The sequence below is a fragment of the Aquarana catesbeiana genome, unplaced genomic scaffold (genome assembly GCF_042186555.1).
Source record: "Aquarana catesbeiana isolate 2022-GZ unplaced genomic scaffold, ASM4218655v1 unanchor233, whole genome shotgun sequence".
NCBI lineage: Eukaryota > Metazoa > Chordata > Amphibia > Anura > Ranidae > Aquarana > Aquarana catesbeiana.
Window position 1 is genome coordinate 4,283,236 of NW_027362661.1, and position 24,200 is coordinate 4,307,435.

General features: G+C 44.0%; 2 protein-coding genes across 2 annotated transcripts in view; one reads left to right on the top strand and one right to left on the bottom strand.

The window, feature by feature from the left end:
- LOC141121849 (uncharacterized) overlaps positions 1-24,200 on the bottom strand; it is a 380,396-nt gene that overhangs the window by 47,233 nt on the left and 308,963 nt on the right. The gene's annotated exons all lie outside the window — the stretch shown is intronic.
- The window catches only part of LOC141121908 (uncharacterized), a 49,985-nt gene that overhangs the window by 13,627 nt on the left and 12,158 nt on the right, over positions 1-24,200 (top strand). The window contains exons 5-8 of the mRNA XM_073611664.1: positions 20-247; positions 327-533; positions 623-764; positions 5,280-6,438. Of these exons, the coding sequence (XP_073467765.1) occupies positions 20-247; positions 327-533; positions 623-764; positions 5,280-6,438 (1,736 nt within the window). The remainder of the gene's footprint in view (positions 1-19; positions 248-326; positions 534-622; positions 765-5,279; positions 6,439-24,200) is intronic.

Consider the following 24,200-nt stretch of genomic DNA (forward strand, 5'->3'; position numbering starts at 1 on the left):
ATTTTTATTATATATTCAGAGTGGAAACCTGAGAGATTCCAAAGTTGAAGTTAAAGAAGAGATAAAAGAGGAGGATGATAAGGATGAGGTGATGGCGGAGTCAGAGTTTCTAAAAATACGCAAAAATCTGTACCAGGACACCATGGTGGAGTCATCCAACTATAGAAACCCACCAGAGAGATCTCCCCGTCCTCTGTATTCCCAGGATTCCACACAGGAAGGTCACACCATCCCTCACCATCATCAGGTAGATAATTGACAATTATTGATAGTTATGATTTATATACAGCATATTTGTTACAATGACTTTTTTATTATATATTCAGAGTGGAAACCTTGAGGATTATAATATTGTTGTTAAAGAAGAGTATAAAGAGGAGGATGAGGAGTATGGAGTGATGGAGGAGTTTTCAGAAGAACATAAGAATATGATGGAGCCACCAAATACCAGGAACCCACCAGAGAAATGTCCCCATCCTCTGTATTCCCGGGATTCCACACAGGAAGATCACACCATCCCTCACTGTTACAAGGTTAGTGGGACGGAGCATCTAGAACATTGGATTTTTTATGTGACTTTATAGTTTTCAGATGATATTGTCTCTCATTTTCTTGATTTTAGAGTGGAGATCCAATCGATATAGAATTTAAGGTTAAAGCAGAAGAAGAAGAGAGGTATGTGAGGGATGATCAGAAGTCTATGGAGGAGGATGGAATAACGGGGACATTTATAGAGGAGGACACTCCTACAGAGATCAGCACAGGTGGGTCATTAACACTAAATACATTCCTCCACCCATACTGCTCACTGATTGGTCCAGAGTAGGACAAGGACTGGGTGATATCAGCCTGTAATCCCCTGGTCACTTTCCTGAGCTGTGTTCCCCGTCCTGTATTCCTGTATTTCTCTTGGATAATCTTCCTTCTCTGTGCTGAAGACACAATTTATGTATCTAGACTGAATTTATGGAGATTCTGGGGTTCAGCTGGAATAAATGTTGATTTTTACCATAGTTGCTACTCAACCTAAGCACCTGGGGTATGTGCTTTGAGTCTTCTGTCCCATACCTGGGTCTAGGAAGATCTCTGACAGAACAACAATTTTCCAAGGCTTACTTGCTGGTTGTGCTGGGTGGAGGGATATGTCCAGGGCTGCTGATAGTACAGTACAGTACAGCTGGCCCTGGTGTACTAGGCCCGGGCAATCTGGACAGAGAAGTCTCTCAGCCAGCACACCCCCCCCCCCCCCCTCGGCTCTGCTCTGACTTATCTGAGGGTTTTTTCTACTTTTTGGGTAACTCCGTATTGATGTTCTTGTGGGTGGAGGGAGGGACATTTTCTTCTATTTCGGGCACATGTCACTTCCATGCCCACTCCACATGCTGGCTCAAGTCCTGGCCTGCATATTGCCTTCCCTGGTGGAGTGATTCATCTCCCTCTGCTCATGGCGCTCTGCTCTGTTCTTGACTTAACCTGAGACAGTGAGACTGGAGAAGAAGCAGTGAGGAGAACGGCAGCGACAGAGGAAATGGGTGACATTTGAAATTGTGACTGACTCCAGGCAGCAGCAGGATCAGAGAGGAAGTGGCTCGTGGGGCTAACACAGGTGTGTGCTTGCTTGGGGTTGATTCAAGATCTTCTATATGATGATTGAACACTGTATCTGTCTGCAGCATCTACACATTATGGCATTGGGAGCATGGGTGGTTTGGCACTCTTGTCTCTGCAGGCAGCACATGTGTTATGGCATTGGCAGCATGGGTGGCGCTGTCTGTCGCACATTATGGCATTAGCATGTCCTGCTGTCAAGTTGCTGATCACCACCATTACTAGTAAAAATAAATAAAAAATACATAAATACATCCCAGAGTTTGTAGATGCTATAACTTGCAATTCATTTCAAGGTGGGGTCTGGGGAGGGGCCAGGGGTGGGGCTAAAGGGGGCCCATTAGTTAGGCTGTACAGCGCCCCATGATTTCTATCAGCGACCCTGGATATGTCTGTATAGTCTCAGACTCAAGTCACTGAGTGCAGTCTCAGGAGATGGGAGACAGCGGTGTGGGACCTCTGCAACTTGTCTCATGTAAACATTTAATCTTCCACTGATTACTGAATACCAGTATTATGAGTCCTGACCCTTACACTATATAATTTATATTGTACATTACATACTCCTGACCCTGCACTATATACTCTAATATAGTTATAGTCCTAAAGTTATTGTCCTAACTTTTGTATTCTATATAATAGGTTGTACATTAGATAATCCTGACTTCTTTTACACCCATTTTCTGATGATTTAATTGGAGCACAGACTTTTACATGTTGACAATAATGTGAAAACATTCTCAAACTTTGGAACCTTAAGCAGAAAGTTATAATGATGGAAGAGTCAATAACCCAATGATGGTGGCCTTCAGGATCAGTCCAGTCTTCATCTTGGTTGTTCTCCCGCTATCCTCACTCTCTGACCTCTGGTGGGGCTCAGCCCCGCTGTTATTCGTGACTAAATCATGGACTAAATAAATAAGCAGAGGCAGCTCTAGGCTTTATGAGGCCTAAGGCAAAACTTGGACATGCGGCCACACTCATATCCATAACGGGAAAAATAATTCAAGTGATAAAAATTAACTGTATAAATTGCATATATTAGGAGCCTTAAATCCTTTGAACTATGAATTCACAGCTTCTAGAATTTTCTCTAACCAATTCTTCTTCTTTAATCAAAGACCATTTAACATAGGATATATATGTGTATATATATATATGTGTGTGTGTGTGTGTGTGTGTGTGTGTGTGTGTGTGTGTGTATATATATATATATATATATATATATATATATATATATATATATATATATATTACAGGCACACAAATATAGAAATGTGTGGGGCTGCAACTAGCAATAAAAGTCAAAAAACATTTCTCTGTTTACATGAAGGCCAGGTAATATAACCGAGCCAGCACAGAGTTCCTCCTTACATCAGAGACTGCAGGATTCCTCCTTACAGTGCAAGGGGACCTTTGATGTAATGGGGAATACTGTAGACTTTCTTGTAAAGGGGAACTCTGATGTAAGGGGGGCTCTGGTGATCAGAGACCACCTTATATCAGAGTGCACAACATTCCCCTTTACATTAGAGTTCCCCTTCACATCGGGGTCCACAGAGTTCAAATGGGAACTGTGATGTGGGGGGGCTCCGGTGACCACAGACCAGGTTCCACAGAGTTAATGCACTAAGGTAGAGGGGGTGGGGTTACTAATATAAGGGGGAACCTTTATATCAGTGTTCCCTTACCTTACTGTATTCACCCCCCCTTACATCAATGACCCCCCCCCCCTGACTGGCCTAGTAGCACTATCACTGATCTCCTCTCAGGTGCACCATGCAGGGCTCAGTTGGATGGTTCTCTCTGGGCTTCAGCTTGGCGGCTCTGGTTTCATCCCATATTCTCCTCTCCACGGTCCACAAACATCTGACTCCTCCCGTGACCCCTGTCCTGGCAGCGCTCCTGCTCTTGACTCCTCTGTAGCGCCCCCCAGAGACTACATACGTGATGCAAGAGATGGTCAGAGACTGTGCGGACATAATACAAGAGATGGTCAGAGACTGTGCAGAGATGATACAAGAGATGGTCAGAGACTGCAGACATGATACAGGAGATGGTAAGAGACTGCAGACATGATACAAGAGATGGTCAGAGACTGTGTGGACATGATACAAGAGATGATCAGAGACTGTGCAGACATGATACAAGAGATGATCAGAGACTGTGCAGACATGATACAAAAGATGATCAGAGACTGTGCGGACATGATACAAGAGATGGTCTGAGACTGTGCGGACATGATACAAGAGATGGTCAGAGACTGTGTGGACATGATACAAGAGATGATCAGAGACTGTGCAGACATGATACAAGAGATGATCAGAGACTGTGCAGACATGATACAAAAGATGATCAGAGACTGTGCGGACATGATACAAGAGATGGTCTGAGACTGTGCGGACATGATACAAGAGATGGTCAGAGACTGCAGACATGATACAAGAGATGGTCAGGGACTGTGCGGACATGACTCTCCCACTGTGCTTATACTCGCCTTTCCTTCATGTGGGGGTAAGTAGAGAGTCCTTTGCCCTACAGAAACTCCTAACATGAGCTGGAGATTGCAAATTTTTTCATCACTGTGGCAAGTAAATGGTGTGGTGGGGGGGCACCAAGCTGTACATAACTCTTCATGCCCATATAGCTAATAGATGAGAGAGCAGCAAGTTGAAGTGCCCACCAGATATCCACACTTCAGGTGTGTGCAATACAGATTGAGACTGCCCCCAGCACACACTATACAACCCCCATAGACAATGCTGTACAAAGCCACTATGATAATGAGCAGCAATGGCATAGCTCACCTGTGTCCAGTCCTAGGCACACCACCCCCATCATCTCTGGTCTCCTCCTGACATCTTCATGCTCCTCTGAGCGCTCGCTGCATACACAGTATGGGGAGCCAGGCACATGTGGTGGGTGAGGGAGATGTTAGAAGCGCCCCCATTGGATACAGGGCTGCAAAACCCTGTTGTAATGTAATCTCTGATTGGCAGAGTGTGTGGTGGGCGGCCGTACACAGTGAGTGAAAGGGGAGCTATGGGGAAGGCAGCTGTTGTTAGGAAATATGGCCCTGGCATTTCCTGCATTCAGTCTGGCCCAGGGACACAACCAGGGGACATTCCCTCCCACACACATGGTAGGCAAATTAGGTGGTTGTGAGGCCCTGTAAGCGCAAGGCCTGAGGCGCCTGCCTAATTTGCCAAATTAGAGAGCTGCCTCTGTAAATAAGGAAGTGCAGTACTTCTTTTGTTAGGAAGACAATAACCCAATGATGGTGGTCTTTAGGATCAGTCCAGCCTTCATTTTGGTTGTTCGCTCAGCCCCGCTGTTATTCATGACTAAATCATGGACTAAATAAGGAAGTGCGGGACTTCTTGTGTTGGGAAGATGGCAATGAGTGATAAAGGGGATGGAGACACTCGTCCTATAATCCCCTCATCACTGTCACTCCTATAAAAGACAGTTCTCGTTGTTTCCTCACTCTCTGACTAAGGTCCATGAATAAAGAAATGAACTGGTAGAAGATCAGAGGACCCATTTACTAGTTACCTTGAGGGTGGAATTGTAAGATCCTCAGAGACAAAGCTGCCTGATGTGGGTGGAGTCCTGGTTTAGGGGAACCAATCTTCTCATGTCTAGTAATAATCTTTTTATTTCTATTTTAGTAGATGGACGGGAGATGAGGAAAACCTCCGAGGATTGTCTCACTTTGTCTCCAGACTATAAAGTAGAAGATGAGGACATCACACAGTATAGTCCAGGAGAAAACCCGGCTACCTCAAATGTCCATCCGGAACCACACAGTGTAGATGGACCATCGTATTCCTCTTATCCTGAGGAACCTCAGACTGTGAGGGACGGTGCCGTCCTTCCAACAGATAAGAGGTTTTCCTGTACTGAATGCGGGAAGTGTTTTCGTTTTAAATCTGGTTTTAATCGGCACAAAAGAATTCACACAGGAGAGAAGCCATATTCATGTCCTAAGTGTGGGAAATGTTTTGTACAAAAATCTGATCTTGCTACACATCTAAGGACTCACACAGGGGAAAAACCATTCTCCTGTTCTGAGTGCGGGAAATGTTTTTCGGACAAGTCCTTTTATCACACACATCAAAGAATGCACAAAGGTGAGAAGCCGTATTCCTGTCCTGAGTGCGGGAAATGTTTTGTAGTAAAGGGACAACTTGTCACACATCAGACTTCTCACACTGGGGAGAAGCCTTATTCGTGTCCTGAGTGTGGGAAATGTTTTTCAGGTAGGTCTAGCCTTTCCAGGCATCAGAGACATCACATGGGTAAAAAGCCACATTCCTGTTCTGAATGTGGGAAATGTTTTGTAGAAAAAGCAACCCTTGTTACACATCAGAGATCTCACACGGGGGAGAAGCCGTATTCCTGTCCTGAGTGCAAAAAATGTTTTTCACAGAAGATCCATCTTTACAAACATCAGAGATCTCACACAGGGGAGAAGCCTTATTCCTGTCCTGAGTGCGGGAAATGTTTTTCAGATAAGTCCAGTCTTTCCATACATCAGAGAGCTCACATGGGGGTGAAGCCGTATTCCTGTCCTGAGTGCGGAAAATGTTTTTCAAAGAAGTCTAGTCTTTACATACATCATAGATCTCACACAGGGGAGAAGCCGTATTCCTGTTCTGAGTGCGAGAAATGTTTTTCACAGAAGTCTGATCTTAATAGACATCAGAGATCTCACACGGGAGAGAAGCCATATTCCTGTCCTGAGTGTGGGAAATGTTTTTCACAGAAGTCCCATCTTTGCACACATCAGAGATCGCACTCGAGGGAGAAGCCACTTTCCTATCCTGAGTAAGGGAATTGTTCCTCACTGAAGTCCTGTCTTCCTGTACATCAGGGATCCCACACAACCCTTGAGGTGTATTAGTGCTTAGAGTGCGGGAAATGACTTCTATATGAATGTTGCTGGACATCACAGCTCTCATGTGGCGAAGAAGCACACCTCAGATATACTCCATGGCTGATCTTCATCATGTAAGAAACAATTCATAAGGAGATCAGAGATCACCAAAGACATGGATGAAGTGTTTTACCATGTTGGCCATTGATAGCAGGAGAAAAATAAAAATGGAGTCATTACCTTTCATTGGCTGAGTACATTTTGTGGTGTAAGCTTTCACAAACACTTAGAGGTCTATTTTTATACAAATTATTGGATAAAGGTGACAATCATTTTTTCCAGCCATGACAAATATTGGTTGTATTTTGTTTAATACATTGATGATGATAAATATCACTGGAATTGGCTCCATCTAGTAGCTCAAGACATTATATTTCATTTTAAATTAGAAACTTTTCGTCCATATGGCATATGTTCAGCCATTGGTATCATGCAGTATCACCGATTGCAAGGGCAAGAGGGGTCACAATAGCATTTAGAAAAACTTGCCCATGGGTATTAACGTCTGTTCAAACAGACAGAGAAGGTCGTTTCTTATTTGTCAAGGGGGCAATATATGGCCAGCGATATACATTTGCTGCTATTTATGCTCCAAATATGGGAACAATTAAATTTCTTGTCGAAATGCTGAGGACGCTGGAGAAATTCAGGGAAGGATGTCTGATCCTGGGTGGAGACATCAACATGGTACTAGACCCGGGTCTAGACACAACATCAGGGAAAACCTCCATATCTTTTAGAGCCCTAAAATATTTAAAACAACGCCTACGCACCCAACATCTGGTTGATAGCTGGCGGGCATTGCATAATGAAGCAAAAGATTATAGCTATTACTCTACAGCACATAAAATGTATTCGCGTATTGATGTATTCATGGTAGATCAATTCTATCTGGAGAGTGTCCGGAATTGTACTATTGAAGCTATAACTATCTCGGATCACGCCCCAATAACGTTAACATTCTTCCCGAACCAGACAGGGCATATAGAACGAACCTGGCGACTGAACGAATCGCTACTGGATAACAAAAAGATAACTGAAGAGTTAATAGTAAAAATACGGGAATATTTTGAAAGGAATACGCCAGGAGAGGTGTCTGAGCAGTCAGTGTGGGAAGCTCATAAATCAGTTATAAGGGGAGAATTAATAGGCTATGGAGCCTATATTAAGAAAGAAAGGAAAAGGGAAGTGACAGAGCTATTGAAGAAAATTAACATATTAGAGACTAAACATAAAAAAAAACTTAGATCCCTCAGATATCCAACAACTAGGGCACCTTCGAACAGAACTTGCACAATGTCTGGATCGTAAAATAAACAATAAATATACATATTTTGCCCATAGGTTCTATGAGCAAGGTAACAAATGCGGGAGACTATTAGCTAAACAACTTAAAAAGCAGCAAGATTCTAGACATGTTCATAATCTATTAATTCATAACAGGAAAGTAGTGGAAACACAGGTCATAGCGAAAGAATTTCATACATTCTACCAGACCCTATATAACATTCAGACACCGGAGACAGCTCAATTAGGAAATAAAGAAGATCAAAGAAGGGAGGAAACACGAGAATATATCAGGGAATCATCCATGCCGACAATATCTGAGATGATTAAGACGGAAATGGACCAGCCAATTACGGTGAATGAGTTGAGCAGAGCAATAGCGGCCCTACCAGCGGGGAAAAGTCCTGGCCCGGACAGCCTGACAAATGCTTACTATAAAAAATTCTCTTCGGAGTTGATAAAACCGCTATGTAACTATTTTAACTCTATTAATGCAGTTAATTCTTTGCCCCGCAAAATCCCTGGTGGCGTATATAACCATAATCCCCAAAGAGGGGAAAGACCCTCAATACTGCGCCAATTATAGGCCTATTTCTCTGCTCAACTCAGACACTAAATTGCTTGGCAAAATTTTAGCTATGAGATTGCCAGAACATATAGGGGATTTGGTGCACCCCGACCAGACAGGTTTTGTAAAAGGACGTGAGGCAAGGGATAATACCATCCAGGCACTTCATCTGCTCCACTGGATACAATACGGTCCAGAGAAAGTACGATCCTTGGGGCTATCGATGGACGCAGAAAAAGCCTTCGATAGGGTGAATTGGGGCTTTATGAAAGAAGTTCTGAAGGGAGTGGGTCTAGGTGACCGTATGATGGGATGGATAATGGCCCTTTACGCAGATCCAAGAGCAAGAGTTAAAGTGAATGGTACAATCTCGGACTATCTCAACATACGAAACGGAACAAGGCAGGGGTGCCCACTTTCCCCGCTAATATTTGCTATAATGTTAGAACCATTTTTCTGTAAGATTAGAGGTAATGGGGAGATAAGGGGAATAGGCGTGGGGGGCGTGGAGCATAAGGTATCAGCCTATGCTGATGATCTGCTGTTTTACCTCTCAGCACCTCAGACTTCCCTAGTGTCACTCATGCAGGAAGTAGGTAAATATGGTAGGCTATCTAATTTTAAAATCAATTATGAAAAATCAATACTTCTTCCCAGTCATGTCCCTCAAGAGATGGCAGAGATATTGAAGAGGGAATACCCCTTTGTGTGGAAGAAAGATTCACTGTTTTACTTAGGGATTCATGTCACCTCAGATCAAAAAATGTTGTATGATCCTAATTATACTCCCCTAATAGCCGGGTTAAGGGAGGACTTAAAGAAATGGACAGGATAATATTTAACATGGTTTGGAAGAGTGAGTGCCATTAAGATGTGTATACTACCTAGAATTATTTATATGTTACATACAGTTCCGATTAAGTTACCAGGAATCTTTTTTAAACAGATACGGAAGGCTTTTACAGCATTTGTGTGGAATAATAAAAGACCAAGGCTGACATATGACATCCTGTGTAGAAGTAAGGCTGAAGGAGGTTTGGGCCTTCCTGATATATCAACATACTATAAGGCAATGTCGCTGGTCCGTATTTTGAATTGGTGTCATGATTCCCCTAGTAAATTGTGGGTCCCATTAGAGAAAGCTATAGCGGGGAGGAACCTGGCAGGAGCTCCCTGGATTCCGAATACGGAAAGAGGACTCTCGAAATGGACATCCCCACTGACCTGGAACGCACTGATAACATGGGATAATCTAAATAAAACTTAGCTCCACTGGAGGGTTTCCCATGGTTCCCACCGGGGGAGGGAGGAGGATTCCTGGGGGGGCATGGGGGAGGGACGGAGATGGAGAGGATGGAGATACAATCAAATGAAAAGTTTTTTCAAAAAAATTAAACCCCTTTTGAGACCATTAAATACAATAACTAGGTTTGAGAGCCGGTGTGTACACCTGGGGGAAGGCAGACATATGTTGTCCCAGATGTACAGCCTGATACTTAGTACCCAAAAGAAAACAATCCCATACTTTGTCAAAGAATGGGAAGGAGAACTAAATAAAGTACTATCAGACGAACAAATTAAAAAAATGATCCAATCAACTTATTCAACATCCATAAGCTCGTATTCTCAGGAAATGGCCTATAAATTTTTGACAAGGTGGTATAGGACACCAGCAAGATTAAATAGGATATATATAACAGTAGATGCCCGATGCTGGAGAGGGTGCAAGCAAAGGGGTACATTTCTTCATCTGTGGTGGGAATGCCCCAGGATTAAGGAATTCTGGGAAGCAGTTGCACCATGGATCAAGAGGTTAGCCCCTAGATCTATAGAGTGTACACCTTTGGACTTCTTATTTTATGGAACAACTGGCACAATCAAGGCCTATAGGAGGAGCATTACACCACATTTATTAAATGCAGCCAAAATAATAATTCCAAGATTTTGGAAGCAGATTACCTGCCCAACATTAGAGGATTGGAAAAGGGAGGTCAACCGGACAATGGAAGCGGAAAGATGGATTCATGTAGTTAAAGACAAAAAAGGGGAATTTGAGGACATATGGGCAGGCTGGATACAGTGTGTACAGGGGATAGATTAAGAGGGAAATATGAAACGAGAAGGTGCAGGGAGCCAGGGCCATATAAATACCTTGGATTAGTTGCATAGGGGTTTAGCCAGGGAGGAAAAGGAAGGAATTGGGGTTTTCTTATATTTTTTTTTAATTTTATTTATTTATTTATTTTTGTTTAGACTGCTGTCTCTCCCCCCCTCCCTGTCCCTTTTACCCGTATAATGAGATACCTGATTTGGTGAAAGGGGGGAGGGAGGTGGTAAGGTGAATGTCTCTTAGTTTTCTTGTTTTTTTTTTTTCTTATTGTTGTTTAATGTGCTGGTTTGTAAGTGCATGGTGTAGGTCAACGTCACTAAGGAAGGGGATATGAAGATTGAAACACACAATCAATGGGAATTATGCTAGTCACCTAGGGTTTTTTTTTTTTTTTTTATAGATGTTATATTTAATATGGCCGTTAGTGGCCTCTTACACAATAGGGGGTAACACATGAAGGTATTTTAGGATTAATTGGATCACTTTAAATAAATTACTTAATAGAAGTGAGGAACTAGGCCATGATTGGCCAATAAATATAATTATGGGATAATTAACAATAACCACAGGGTATGTACGGGTGTGGTGTTTTTTTTTTTTTTTTTAGAAGTGAGGAACAATTATGGAATAACAATAATAAACACGGGGAATGTATGGACGGGGCCGGGGGTTTTCCCTTTTTTTTTTTTTGTTTTTGTTTTTTTTTTTTGTTGGTATGTTTTAGGCTTGTTTAATGTGTTGGTTTGTAGGTGGTGGGGGTGTCAATGTGGAATTGTATACACAGACCGATACGCACAAATATTGGGAATCTCATCAATCACAGGATATATTTGGTTGTCGAACATATGTCGGGGGAGGGAGGGGGTTGAGACAGGCAGCGGTTTTTTCATTCCCCTTTTTTTTTGGGGGGGGGGGGGATAGGGTTAGTTGTAAGAGAACGATGTTACCAATTGGTCTCTTATTAATGTTTAATATGTTAATCCTGCGTAATTATTGTAAAATATGAAATTAAGGATGTTTAATTGTGAATTATGAAAAGTATAACAGAAAATAAAAAAAATTTTATTATAAAAAAAAAGAAACTTTTCGTCCAGCTCAGCAAATAGCCTAATAGCATTTTATTTTACCCCCATTCACAGAATGTACATGGCCTATCACCGTGTGCATTGCTATGCAAATGTTTTATGAATAGACCTCCAAATGTCAGGAAATATTTATTTAACCGCTTGTCACCTGCCCACTGTACATCTACTAAGGACAGGTGGTACAGTCCTGCTAGATGACATTCTTGTACATCACCTAGCACATGCGCACTAGTGCTCCCCCATGACTGCTGGGTCCGGTGGACATCTGATCTGTACCTAGTCAATGTGAGCACCCGAGATATCATGTGATTTCAATGGCCATTCATAGCGATCACATGATATTATATAAGCAAACTGTCATGAGTGGCTTTCATTCATGAACAGCTTGCTTACTGTTGTGATTGTCCTAGAGCTATCACATAGTAGCTGACACTCTGTACCATGTGATCAGCTGCAGCCAATCATAGCATCCCAACAGTAAGCAAGCTGTCATAATTGGAAAGCCATTATAACAGTGGGTAACTACTCTGATGGCAGGATGTTAAAAAAGAAATAAAAAAAAAAATCAAATCCAAAAAGTATTATTCATTTTTCTTTTAACCACTTAAGGACTGAGCCTCTTTCTGAGATTTGTTGTTTACAAGTTAAAAACAGTTTTTTTTTGCTAGAAAATTACTTAGAACCCCCAAACATTATCCATTTTTTTCTAACACCTTAGAGAACAAAATGGCGGTTGTTGCAATATTTTCTGCCACACCATATTTGCGCAGTGGTCTTACAAGCACACTTTTTTTTTTGGAAAAAAATATACACTTTTTTTGAATTAAAAAATAAGACGACAGTAAAGTTAGCCTATTTCATATTATATTACAATGTAATAATAGAAATAATGCGCTTCAATCATCCTGTCATCATAACAAACATGGTCCTGGGATGATTGAAGCGCTAACACCAAGTGTTTGGAGTATCTTTATCTGCTGATTTGTTAAACTCTGGAATACACATATTTCTATTGTGGTGTAGGATCTGGGCCTGCTGTCCCTCCATCCCTCTTTCCTTCCTTCTCTCTCCTTCCCTCCTTCTTTCTGTCTTTATCTCTCCCTCCTTCCCTCTTTTCTCCTTTCTGTCTCCATATCTCATTCATCTCAGACTCTAACCACACCCCATTCGAACCACGCCCATACAAGCCACACCCACTATTTGTGTAAACCACGCCCATTTTTGGCGCTGTATTTTTCTTTTCTGCTATTTCATGCCTACAAGTTCCCCGCCCCCTAATTATAATAAGACTCCGCCTACAGCCAAAAAAGTGTCCCTATAAATTTTTTTACAATGTTGGCAACTATGTGTGCTGTACTGGTGACACCCTGATCACCTCCACACCATTCATATGATGACACTGTACTGCACTGGTGACACCCTGATCACCCCCACACCAGTCATATGATGGCACTGTACTGCACTGGTGACAACCTGATCACCCCACACCAGTCATTTGATGGCACTGTACTGCACTGGTGACACCCTGATTACCCCACACCAGTCATATGATGACGCTGTACTACACTAGTGACACCCTGATCACCCCACACCAGACATATGATGGCGCTGTACTGTACTAGTGACACCCTGATCACCATCACACCAGTCATATGATGACGCTGTACTGTACTGGTGACACCCTGATCACCATCACACCAGTCATATGATGACGCTGTACTGTACTGGTGACACCCTGATCACCTCCACACCAGTCGTATGATGACACTGTACTGCACTGGTGACACCCTGATCACCCCACACCAGTCATATGATGACGCTGTACTACACCAGTGACACCCTGATCACCCCACACCAGTCATATGATGGCGCTGTACTACACCAGTGACACCCTGATAACCTCCACACCAGACATATGATGGCGCTGTACTGTACTGGTGACACCCTGATCACCCCACACCAGTCATATGATGACACTGTACTGCACTGGTGACACCCTGATCACCCCACACCAGTCATATGATGACACTGTACTGCACTGGTGACACCCTGATCACCCCACACCAGTCATATGATGACACTTTACTGCACTGGTGACACCCTGATCACCCCACACCAGACATATGATGGCACTGTACTGCACTGGTGACACCCTGATCACCCCACACCAGACATATGATGGCGCTGTACTGTACTGGTGACACCCTGATCACCCCACACCAGATATATGATGGCGCTGTACTGTACTGGTGACACCCTGATCACCCTACACCAGACATATGATGGCGCTGTACTGTACTGGTGAGTACGGTTGTTTTTATAAGTTTTTCTTGCATTGATACCTCTAATATTCCTTTATATTGGCTTTTGGAATTTACAAATGCAGCAATTTAGAAATCAGATGAAAGGTTTAGAGCTGCAAACCACTTTTTGATAGATAAAAATGCATTTTATATACATCTATACAGATCAGACCAAAATGAGGAGGAACGAGGGGCACAGGAACATGTCATATACAGCCCTGTGTATAGAGTGCAGTGGTCAGAAACATGTCATATACAGTCCTGTTTATAGAGTGCAGTGGTCAGGAACATGTCATATACAGTCCTGTTTATAGAGTGCAGTGGTCAGGAACATGTCAAATACAGTCCTGTGTATAGAGTGCAGTGGTCAGGAACATGTCATATACAGCCCTGTGTATAGAGTGCAGTGGCCAGGAACATGTCATATACAGTCCTGTGTATAGAGGGCAGTGGTCAGGAACATGTCATATACAGTCCTGTTTATAGAGTGCAGTGGTCAGGAACATGTCATATACAGCCTTGTGTATAGAGTGCAGTGGTGAGGAACATGTCATATACAGCACTGTGTATAGAGTGCGGTGGTCAGGAACATGTCATATACAGCCCTGTGTATAGAGTGCAGTGGTGAGGAACATGTCATATACAGCCCTGTGTATAGAGTGCGGTAGTCAGGAACATGTCATATACAGCCCTGTGTATAGAGTGCAGTGGTCAGGAACATGTCATATACAGCCCTGTGTATAGAGTGCAGTGGTCAGGAACATGTCATATACAGTCCTGTGTATAGAGTACAGTGGTCAGGAACATGTCATACAGCCCTGTGTATAGAGGGCAGAAGTCAGGAACATGTCATATACAGTCCTGTGTATAGAGGGCAGTGGTCAGGAACATGTCATACAGCCCTGTGTATAGAGTGCAGAAGTCAGGAACATGTCATATATATTCCTGTGTATAGAGTGCAGTGGTCAGGAACATGTCATATACAGCCCTGTGTATAGAGTGCAGTGGTCAGGAACATGTCATATACAGCCCTGTGTATGCAGTGCAGTGGTCAGGAACATGTCATATACAGTCCTGTGTATAGAGGGCAGTGGTCAGGAACATGTCATATAGAGGGCAGTGGTCAGGGACATGTCATACAGCCCTGTGTATAGAGTGCAGAGGTCAGGAACATGTCATATACAGTCCTGTGTATAGAGTGCGGTGGTCAGGAACATGTCATATACAGTCCTGTGTATAGAGTGCAGTGGTCAGGAACATGTCATATACAGCCCTGTGTATAGAGTGCAGTGGTCAGGAACATGTCATATACAGTCCTGTGTATAGAGTGCAGTGGTCAGGAACATGTCATTTACAGCCATGTGTATAGAGCGCAGTGGTCAGGAACATGTTATATAAAGCCCTATGTATAGAGTACAGTGGTCAGGAACATGTCATATACATCCCTGTGTATAGAGTGCAGTGGTCAGGAACATGTCATATACAGTCCTGTGTATAGAGTGCAGTGGTCAGGAACATGTCATATACAGTCCTGTGTATAGAGTGCAGTGGTCAGGAACATGTCATACACAGCCCCGTGTATAGAGTACAGTGGTCAGGAACATGTTATATAAAGCCCCATGTATAGAGTGCAGTGGTCAGGAACATGTTATATAAAGCCCTATGTATAGAGTACAGTGGTCAGGAACATGTTATATAAAGCCCTGTGTATAGAGTGCAGTGGTCAGGAACATGTCATATACATCCCTGTGTATAGAGTGCGGTGGTCAGGAACATGTCATATACAGCCCTGTGTATAGAGTGCGGTGGTTAGGAACATGTCATATACAGTCCTGTGTATAGAGTGCGGTGGTCAGGAAGAGGTCATATACAGCCCTGTGTATAGAGTGTGGTCAGGAACATGTCATATACAGTCCTGTGTATAGAGTGCGGTGGTCAGGAACATGTCATATACAGCCCTGTGTGTAGAGTGCGGTGGTCAGGAACATGTCATATACATCCCTGTGTATAGAGTGCAGTGGTCAGGAACATGTCATATACAGCCCTGTGTATAGAGTGAAGTGGTCAGGAACATGTCATATACAGCCCTGCGTATAGAGTGCAGTGGTCAGGAACATGTCATACAGTCCTGTGTATAGAGTGCAGTGGTCAGGAACATGTCATATACAGTCCTGTGTATAGAGTGCAGTGGTCAGGAACATGTCATATACAGTCCTGTGTATAGAGTGCAGTGGTCAGGAACATGTCATATATAGCCCTGTGTATAGAGTGCAGTGGTCAGGAACATGTCATATACAGCCCTGTGTATAGAGTGCAGTGGCCAGGAACATGTCATATACAGTCCTGTGTATAGAGTGCAGTGGCCAGGAACATGTCCTATACAGTCCAGTGTATAGAGTGCAGTGGTCAAGAACATGTCATATACAGTCCTGTGTATAGAGTGCGGTGGTCAGGAACATGTCATATACAGCCCTGTGTATAGAGTGCAGTGGCCAGGAACATGTCATATACAGTCCTGTGTATAGAGTGCAGTGGTCAGGGACATGTCATATACAGCCCCATGTATAGAGTGCAGTGGTCAGGAACATGTCATACACAGTGCCTTGCAAAAGTATTTACCCCCCCCCTTGGCTTTTTACCTATTTTGTTACATTCCAACCTTTAGTTCAATGTTTTTTTTATCTGCATTATATGTGATGGATCAGAACACAATAGCCTAAGTTGGTGAAATAAAATTAGAAAAATATATACATAAAAATACTTTTCAGAAAAAAAAACCTGATAATTGGCATGTGCCAACTCCTTTGTTATGAAGCCCATAAAAAGCTCTGGTGCAACCAATTACCTTTAGAAGTCACATAATTAGTGAAATGATGACCACCTGTGTGCAATCTAAGTGTCACATGATCTGTCATTACATATACACACCTTTTTGAAAGGCCCCAGAGGCTGCAACACCTAAGCAAGAGGCACCACTAACCAAACACTGCCATGAAGACCAAGGAACTCTCCAAACAAGTAAGGGACAATGTTGTTGAGAAGTACAAGTCAGGGTTAGGTTATAAAAAAATATCCAAATCTTTGATGATCCCTAGGAGCACCATCAAATCTATCATAACCAACTGGAAAGAACATGGCACAACAGCAAATCTGCCAAGAGACGGCCGCACACCAAAACTCACGGACCGGGCAAGGAGGGCGTTAATCAGAGAGGCAGCGCAGAGACCTAAGGTAACCCTGGAGGAGCTGCAGAGTTCCACAGCAGAGACTGGAGTATCTGTACATAGGACGACAATAAGACGTACGCTCAAGTGAACTTGGCACCCAGTTGCCTAATTAAACTGGACTGTCACTATGTGCAGTTGCTGAATGTACTTCAGCTTGTTCCTGAGACTCGATCTGCTGTACCTGCTTATTTGTGTGTGACCCGACTTGCCCTTGGACTTCGCTGCTGCTCCTGCTTCAACTTTCTTTACCTGATTACTCTGACCCCGGCCTGTTTACTGGACTTTTCTTTGCCTGCTGCTTCTGTACTGCTTTGCCTGGCTGTTACTGATCTTGGCCTGTTTTCTGGACTTGCTCTACCTGCTGATTTGGTCCCTGACTGCCTGGCTGTTGCTGACCTCTGCTTGTCTCCTGGTCCTTCTTCCGTGTTCTGCTCTGGTGCCAAGTGGCTCCTGAATCCTGTCCTGAAGACTGCGACTACCAACTCTACCCACCAACACCTTCAGGAGTGTTGGGTAGGAGGTGCAAGAGAGGCCCCCACAACATCTTTACCAGGTATTTGATAACTGAGCTGTATAAGTTATACTTCTGACCAATGCACTCTGCATGCTGGGCTGAAAAACTGCAGTCCCAGAGCAACATCCTGCCATTTGGTTGTCCCTAAACAGCCCTTGATGCCTCCACTGTCACCATACCACCTCAGTGAGGAAGCTGACTGGCTAAGAGAAGCACTCTGACAGATGTCTGTATGGAGAGCTGCAAGGACTGGAAGGAGAGAGCCTGAGGAGCTGATTGCTATATAGAGGAGGCTCAGTTCTGCTGGGAGAGCATTGCCTAGGAGACATTCCGATGCTCTCCCTTCTCTCTGCTACCCAGCCAACTTCTTCCCGTGTTATCATCTGCACTCTTCAAACCCCAGGAGCTGTTCACCTATTCTTCACTCCCAGACAGGATACCCAAAAATCTCCACTGTACCCATCTCAGGTGAGGATCCCTAAAAATCCCCACTGTACCCATCTCAGGACAGGATCCTCAGAAATCCCCACTGTACCCATCTCAGGACAGAATCCTCCAGAAATTCCTACTGTACCCATCTCAGGACAGGATCTCCAGAAATCCCCACTGTACCCATCTCAGGTCAGGATCCCCAGAAATTCCCACTGTACCCATCTCAGGACAGGATCCACAGAAATCCCCACTGTACCCATCTCAGGACAGGATCCCCAGAAATCCCCACTGTACCCATCTCGGGACAGGATGGATGCTCAGAAATCCCCACTGTACCCATCTCAGGACAGGATCCTCAGAAATCCCCACTGTACCCATCTCAGGACAGGATCCTCAGAAATCCCCACTGTACCCATCTCAGGACAGGATCCTCAGAAATCCCCACTGTACCCATCTCAGGACAGAATCCTCCAGAAATTCCTACTGTACCCATCTCAGGACAGGATCTCCAGAAATCCCCACTGTACCCATCTCAGGACAGGATCCTCAGAAATCCCCACTGTACCCATCTCAGGACAGGATCCTCAGAAATTTCCACTGTACCCATCTCAGGACAGGATCCTCAGAAATCCCCACTGTACCCATTTCAGGACAGGATCCCCAGAAATCCCCACTGTACCCATCTCAGGACAGGATCCTCAGAAATCCCCACTGTACCCATCTCAGGTCAGGATCCTCCAGAAATTCCCACTGTACCCATCTCAGGTCAGGATCCCCAGAAATTCCCTCTGTACCCATCTCAGGACAGGATCCCCAGAAATCCCCACTGTACCCATCTCAGGACAGGATCCTCAGAAATCCCCACTGTACCCATCTCAGGACAGGATCCTCAGAAATCCCCACTGTACCCATCTCAGGACAGGATCCTCAGAAATCCCCACTGTACCCATCTCAGGACAGGATCCTCCAGAAGTTCCCACTGTACCCATCTCAGGACAGGATCCCCAGAAATTCCCACTGTACCCATCTCAGGACAGGATCCCCAGAAATCCCCACTGTACCCATCTCAGGACAGGATCCTCCAGAAGTTCCCACTGTACCCATCTCAGGACAGGATCCCCAGAAATTCCCTCTGTACCCATCTCAGGACAGAATCCCCAGAAATTCCCTCTTTACCCATCTCAGGACAGGATCCCCAGAAATTCCCACTGTACCCATCTAAGGACAGGATCCCCAGAAATCCACCCTGTACCCATCTCAGGCTCTCTCCTTCCAGTCATATTGCTTTTCAGAGGGCATTTGGCAGGCAGTGAGGAGGTGTTATATATCATCCCATCACCAACTGATTTAACCGCACAATGACACACTACCGCATTGCAATTGCATGCATAGCACGTTGTTATGGCATGACCCCAGTGCATGAGTTTGACAAGCCCCATCCGCCAGTTATTTTACAGTTCAAGGGCAGAAAAAATGTGGCTCAGCTGCCCATTTGTACCACCCCCCCAAAAAGCCCATCTAAAGGAGACCATTTTCATAGCAGTTGTACCTAAATTCCAGTGCCAGGTGTTTGTTCTCTATAGGTTTACATACTTACAGACCTTCCCCAGTCCAAAATTAATATGGAGCAGAATTAAGTTTGGTCCTCCACAACAGTCCCAGATTTTCATGTGGCCTATTAGGAAAATGAATTGGTCAACCCTTCTCTAAACAGGCTTCAGCCTGGTTATTACGTTGCTAGGAGGACTATTCATTTAGCTGCCACATATTGCCATCCCCATAGGACCTCTGGAAGGTTTTACCCCTTCATAACCAGACCATTTTTTACTATTCGCCACAGCGCTATTTTAACTGGTAATTATTCGGTCATGCAACACTGTACCCTAATGAAATGTATATATTTTTTCATGTAAATATAACCTTTCTTTGGTGTTTTCTCCTCACCACTGGGGTATTTTAGTTTTTGCTAAATAACTGAAAGAAGACTGAAAGTTTTAGGAAAAAAAGTTTAATCTTTCTTCATAAATGTCGGTCAAAATGTATTCTGCTGCATTTCTTTGGTAAAAAAAATAACCCAAATCAGTGTATATTATTTAGTCTGTAGGAAAGTTATAGAGTCCACAAACTATGGGATATATATCTGGAAATCCGCCAATCCCGAGGTACTGACGGCTGATCTCATTTCTTGAGGCTCTTAAAATGCCAGGACAGTACAAATACCCTACACGTGACCCCTTTTTGGGAAGAAGACACGCTGAGGTATTAAGTAAGAGACATGGCGAGTTCTTGGAAATTGTCATTTTTTGTCACAATTTTTTGAAAAATGAATTTAATATTTTTTTTTAACAATTCTTTTTCGCATACTGTCACCACTGCAGTACAGCATCATCATATGACTGGTGTGGCAGTGATACAGGGTGTCACCAGTGCAGTATAGTGTCATCATATGACTGGTGTGGGGTGATCATGGTGTCACCAGTACAGTACAGCGTCATCATATGACTGGTGTGGGGTGATCATGGTGTCACCAGTACAGTACAGCGTCATCATATGACTGGTGTGGGGTGATCAGGGTGTCACCAGTGCAGTACAGTTTCATCATATGACTGGTGTGGGGTGATCAGGGTGTCACCAGTGCAGTACAGTGTCATCATATGACTGGTGTGAGGGGATCAGGGGGATGGCGGGAGAAGACCAGAGATGACGGGGATGGTGTGCCCAGGACTGGACACAGGTAAGCTGTGCCATTGCTGCTCATTATCATAGTGGCTTTGTACAGCATTGTCTATGGGAGCTGTATAGTGTGTGCTGGGGGCAAACTTAATCTGTATTAGGACACACCTGAAGTGTGGATATGGGGTGGGCACTTCAACTTACTGCTCTCTCATCTATGAGCTATGTGTGGGCATGACGAGTTATGTACAGCTTGGTGCCCCCCACCACACCATTTACTTGCCACAGTGATAAAAAAAATGTGCAAGCTCCAGCTCATGTGAAGAGTTTCTGCAGGGCAAAGGACTTTCTACTTACCCCCACATGAAGGAAATGCGAGTATAAGCACAGTGGGAGAGTCATGTCCACACAGTTTCTGACCATCTCTTGTAGCAATGTCCGCACAGTCTCTGACCATCTCTTGTATCATGTCCGTACAGTCTCTGACCATCTCCTGTATCATGTCCGCACAATCTCTGACCATTTCTTGTATCATGTCCGCACAGTCTCTGACCATCTCTTGTATCATGTCTGCACAGTCCCTGACCATCTCTTGTATCATGTCCGTACAGTCTCTGACCATCTCTTATATCATCTCCGCACAATCTCTGACCATCTCTTGTATCATGTCCGCACAGTCTCTGACCATCTCTTGTATCATGTCCGCACAATCTCTGACCATCTTTTGTATCATGTCCACACAGTCTCTGTCCATCTCCTGTATCATGTCCGCACAATCTCTGACCATCTCTCGTATCATGTCTGCACAGTCTCTGATCATCTCTTGTATCATGTCTGCACAGTCTCTGATCATCTCTTGTATCATGTCCACACAGTCTCTGACCATCTCTTGTATCATGTCCGCACAGTCTCTGACCATCTCTTGTATCATGTCTGCACAGTCTCTTACCATCTCTTGTATCATGTCTGCACAGTCTCTGACCATCTCTTGTATCATGTCCGCACAGTCTCTGACCATCTCTTGTATCATGTTCGCACAGTCTCTGACCATCTCTTGTATCATGTCTGCACAATCTATGAACATCTCTTGTATCATGTCTTCAGTCTCTGACCATCTACTGTATCATGTCCGCACAGTCTCTGACCATCTCCTGTATCATGTCTGCTCAATTTCTGACCATCTCTTGTATCATGTTCGCACAGTCTCTGACCATCTCTTGTATAATGTCCGCACAATCTATGACCATCTCTTGTATCATGTCTGCACAGTCTCTTTCCATCTCTTGTATCATGTTTGCACAGTCTCTGACCATCTTTTGTATCATGTGTGCACAGTCTCTTACCATCTCTTGTATCATGTCTGCACAATCTATGACCATCTCTTGTATCATGTCTTCAGTCTCTGACCATCTACTGTATCATGTCCGCACAGTCTCTGACCATCTCTTGTATCATGTCTGCTCAATTTCTGACCATCTCTTGTATCATGTTCGCACAGTCTCTGACCATCTCTTGTATAATGTCCGCACAATCTATGACCATCTCTTGTATCATGTCTGCACAGTCTCTTTCCATCTCTTGTATCATGTCTGCACAGTCTCTGACCATCTTTTGTATCATGTGTGCACAGTCTCTTACCATCTCTTGTATCATGTCTGCACAGTCTCTGACCATCTTTTGTATCATGTCTGCACAGTCTCTTACCATCTCTTGTATCATGTCTGCATAGTCTCTGACCATATCTTGTATCATGTCTGCAGTCTCTGACCATCTCTTGTATCATGTCCGCACAGTCTCTGACCATCTCTCGTATCATGTCTGCACAGTCTCTGATCATCTCTTGTATCATGTCCGCACAGTCTCTGACCATCTCTTGTATCATGTTCGCACAGTCTCTGACCATCTCTTGTATAATGTCCGCACAGTCTCTGACCATCTCTTGTATCATGTTCGCACAGTCTCTGACCATCTCTTGTATAATGTCCGCACAATCTATGACCATCTCTTGTATCATGTCCGCACAGTCTCTGACCATCTCTTGTATCATGTCCGCACAGTCTCTGACCATCTCTTGTATCATGTCCGCACAGTCTCTGACCATCTCTTGTATCATGTCCGCACAGTCTCTGACCATCTCTTGTATCATGTCCGCACAGTCTCTGACCATCTCTTGTATCATGTCTGCACACTCTCTTTCCATCTCTTGTATCATGTCCGCACAGTCTCTGACCATCTCTTGTATCATGTCTGCACACTCTCTTTCCATCTCTTGTATCATGTCTGCACAGTCTCTGACCATCTTTTGTATCATGTGTGCACAGTCTCTTACCATCTCTTGTATCATGTCTGCACAGTCTCTGACCATCTTTTGTATCATGTCTGCACAGTCTCTGACCATCTTTTGTATCATGTCTGCACAGTCTCTTACCATCTCTTGTATCATGTCTGCATAGTCTCTGACCATCTCTTGTATCATGTCTGCAGTCTCTGACCATCTCTTGTATCATGTCCGCACAGTCTCTGACCATCTCTCGTATCATGTCTTCACAGTCTCTGATCATCTCTTGTATCATGTCTGCACAGTCTCTGACCATCTCTTGTATCATGTCTGCACAATCTCTGACCATCTCTTGTATCATGTCCGCACAGTCTCTGACCATCTCTTGTATCATGTCCGCACAGTCTCTGATCATCTCTTGTATCATGTCCACACAGTCTCTGACCATCTCTTGTATCATGTCTGCACAGTCTCTTACCATCTCCTGTATCATGTCTGCACAGTCTCTGACCATTTCTTGTATCATGTCTGCAGTCTCTGACCATCTCTTGTATCATGTCCGCACAGTCTCTGACCCTCTCCTGTATCATGTCCGCACAGTCTCTGACCATCTCTTGTATCATGTCCGCTCAGTCATGTAAAGGGGAATGCTGAGCACTCAGATAAAAGGTGATCTCTGGTCACTAGAGTTCCCAGTTACAAGGAAGTGTGCAGCATTCCCCTTTACATCCTCTTGCACTGTAAGGAGGAATCCTGCAGATTCTGATGTAAGGGGGAACTCTGTGCTGGCTGGGTTATATTACCCTAACAGTCATAAAAAAGCACCTGAAAAGTCCTGAGATGTGATACAGTGCTGCATCTACAAACCGGGGGTACTGTCTCACCGATACATTCAGTGGTGCTATTCCCCTCAACTCCTAAACACTGGTGATACAGACACAAAAATTGGGGAAGACCCCAAAGGAGCTCTAAAAGGAGGAAGGGAATAAAGCAACTGCAGTCTCACCCACTGTAAAAAACGATATTGAGTAATAATATCACACAAATATCAAAGACGCAGACTACACAGGAATAAAAGGTTAAGCAACAACGTTGTCACTTAAAAGCACACACTCCTCAGGTCCATTCACACTGTCTGATTAGATAACATAAGGCAGGTAAAAAATACAGTAAGAG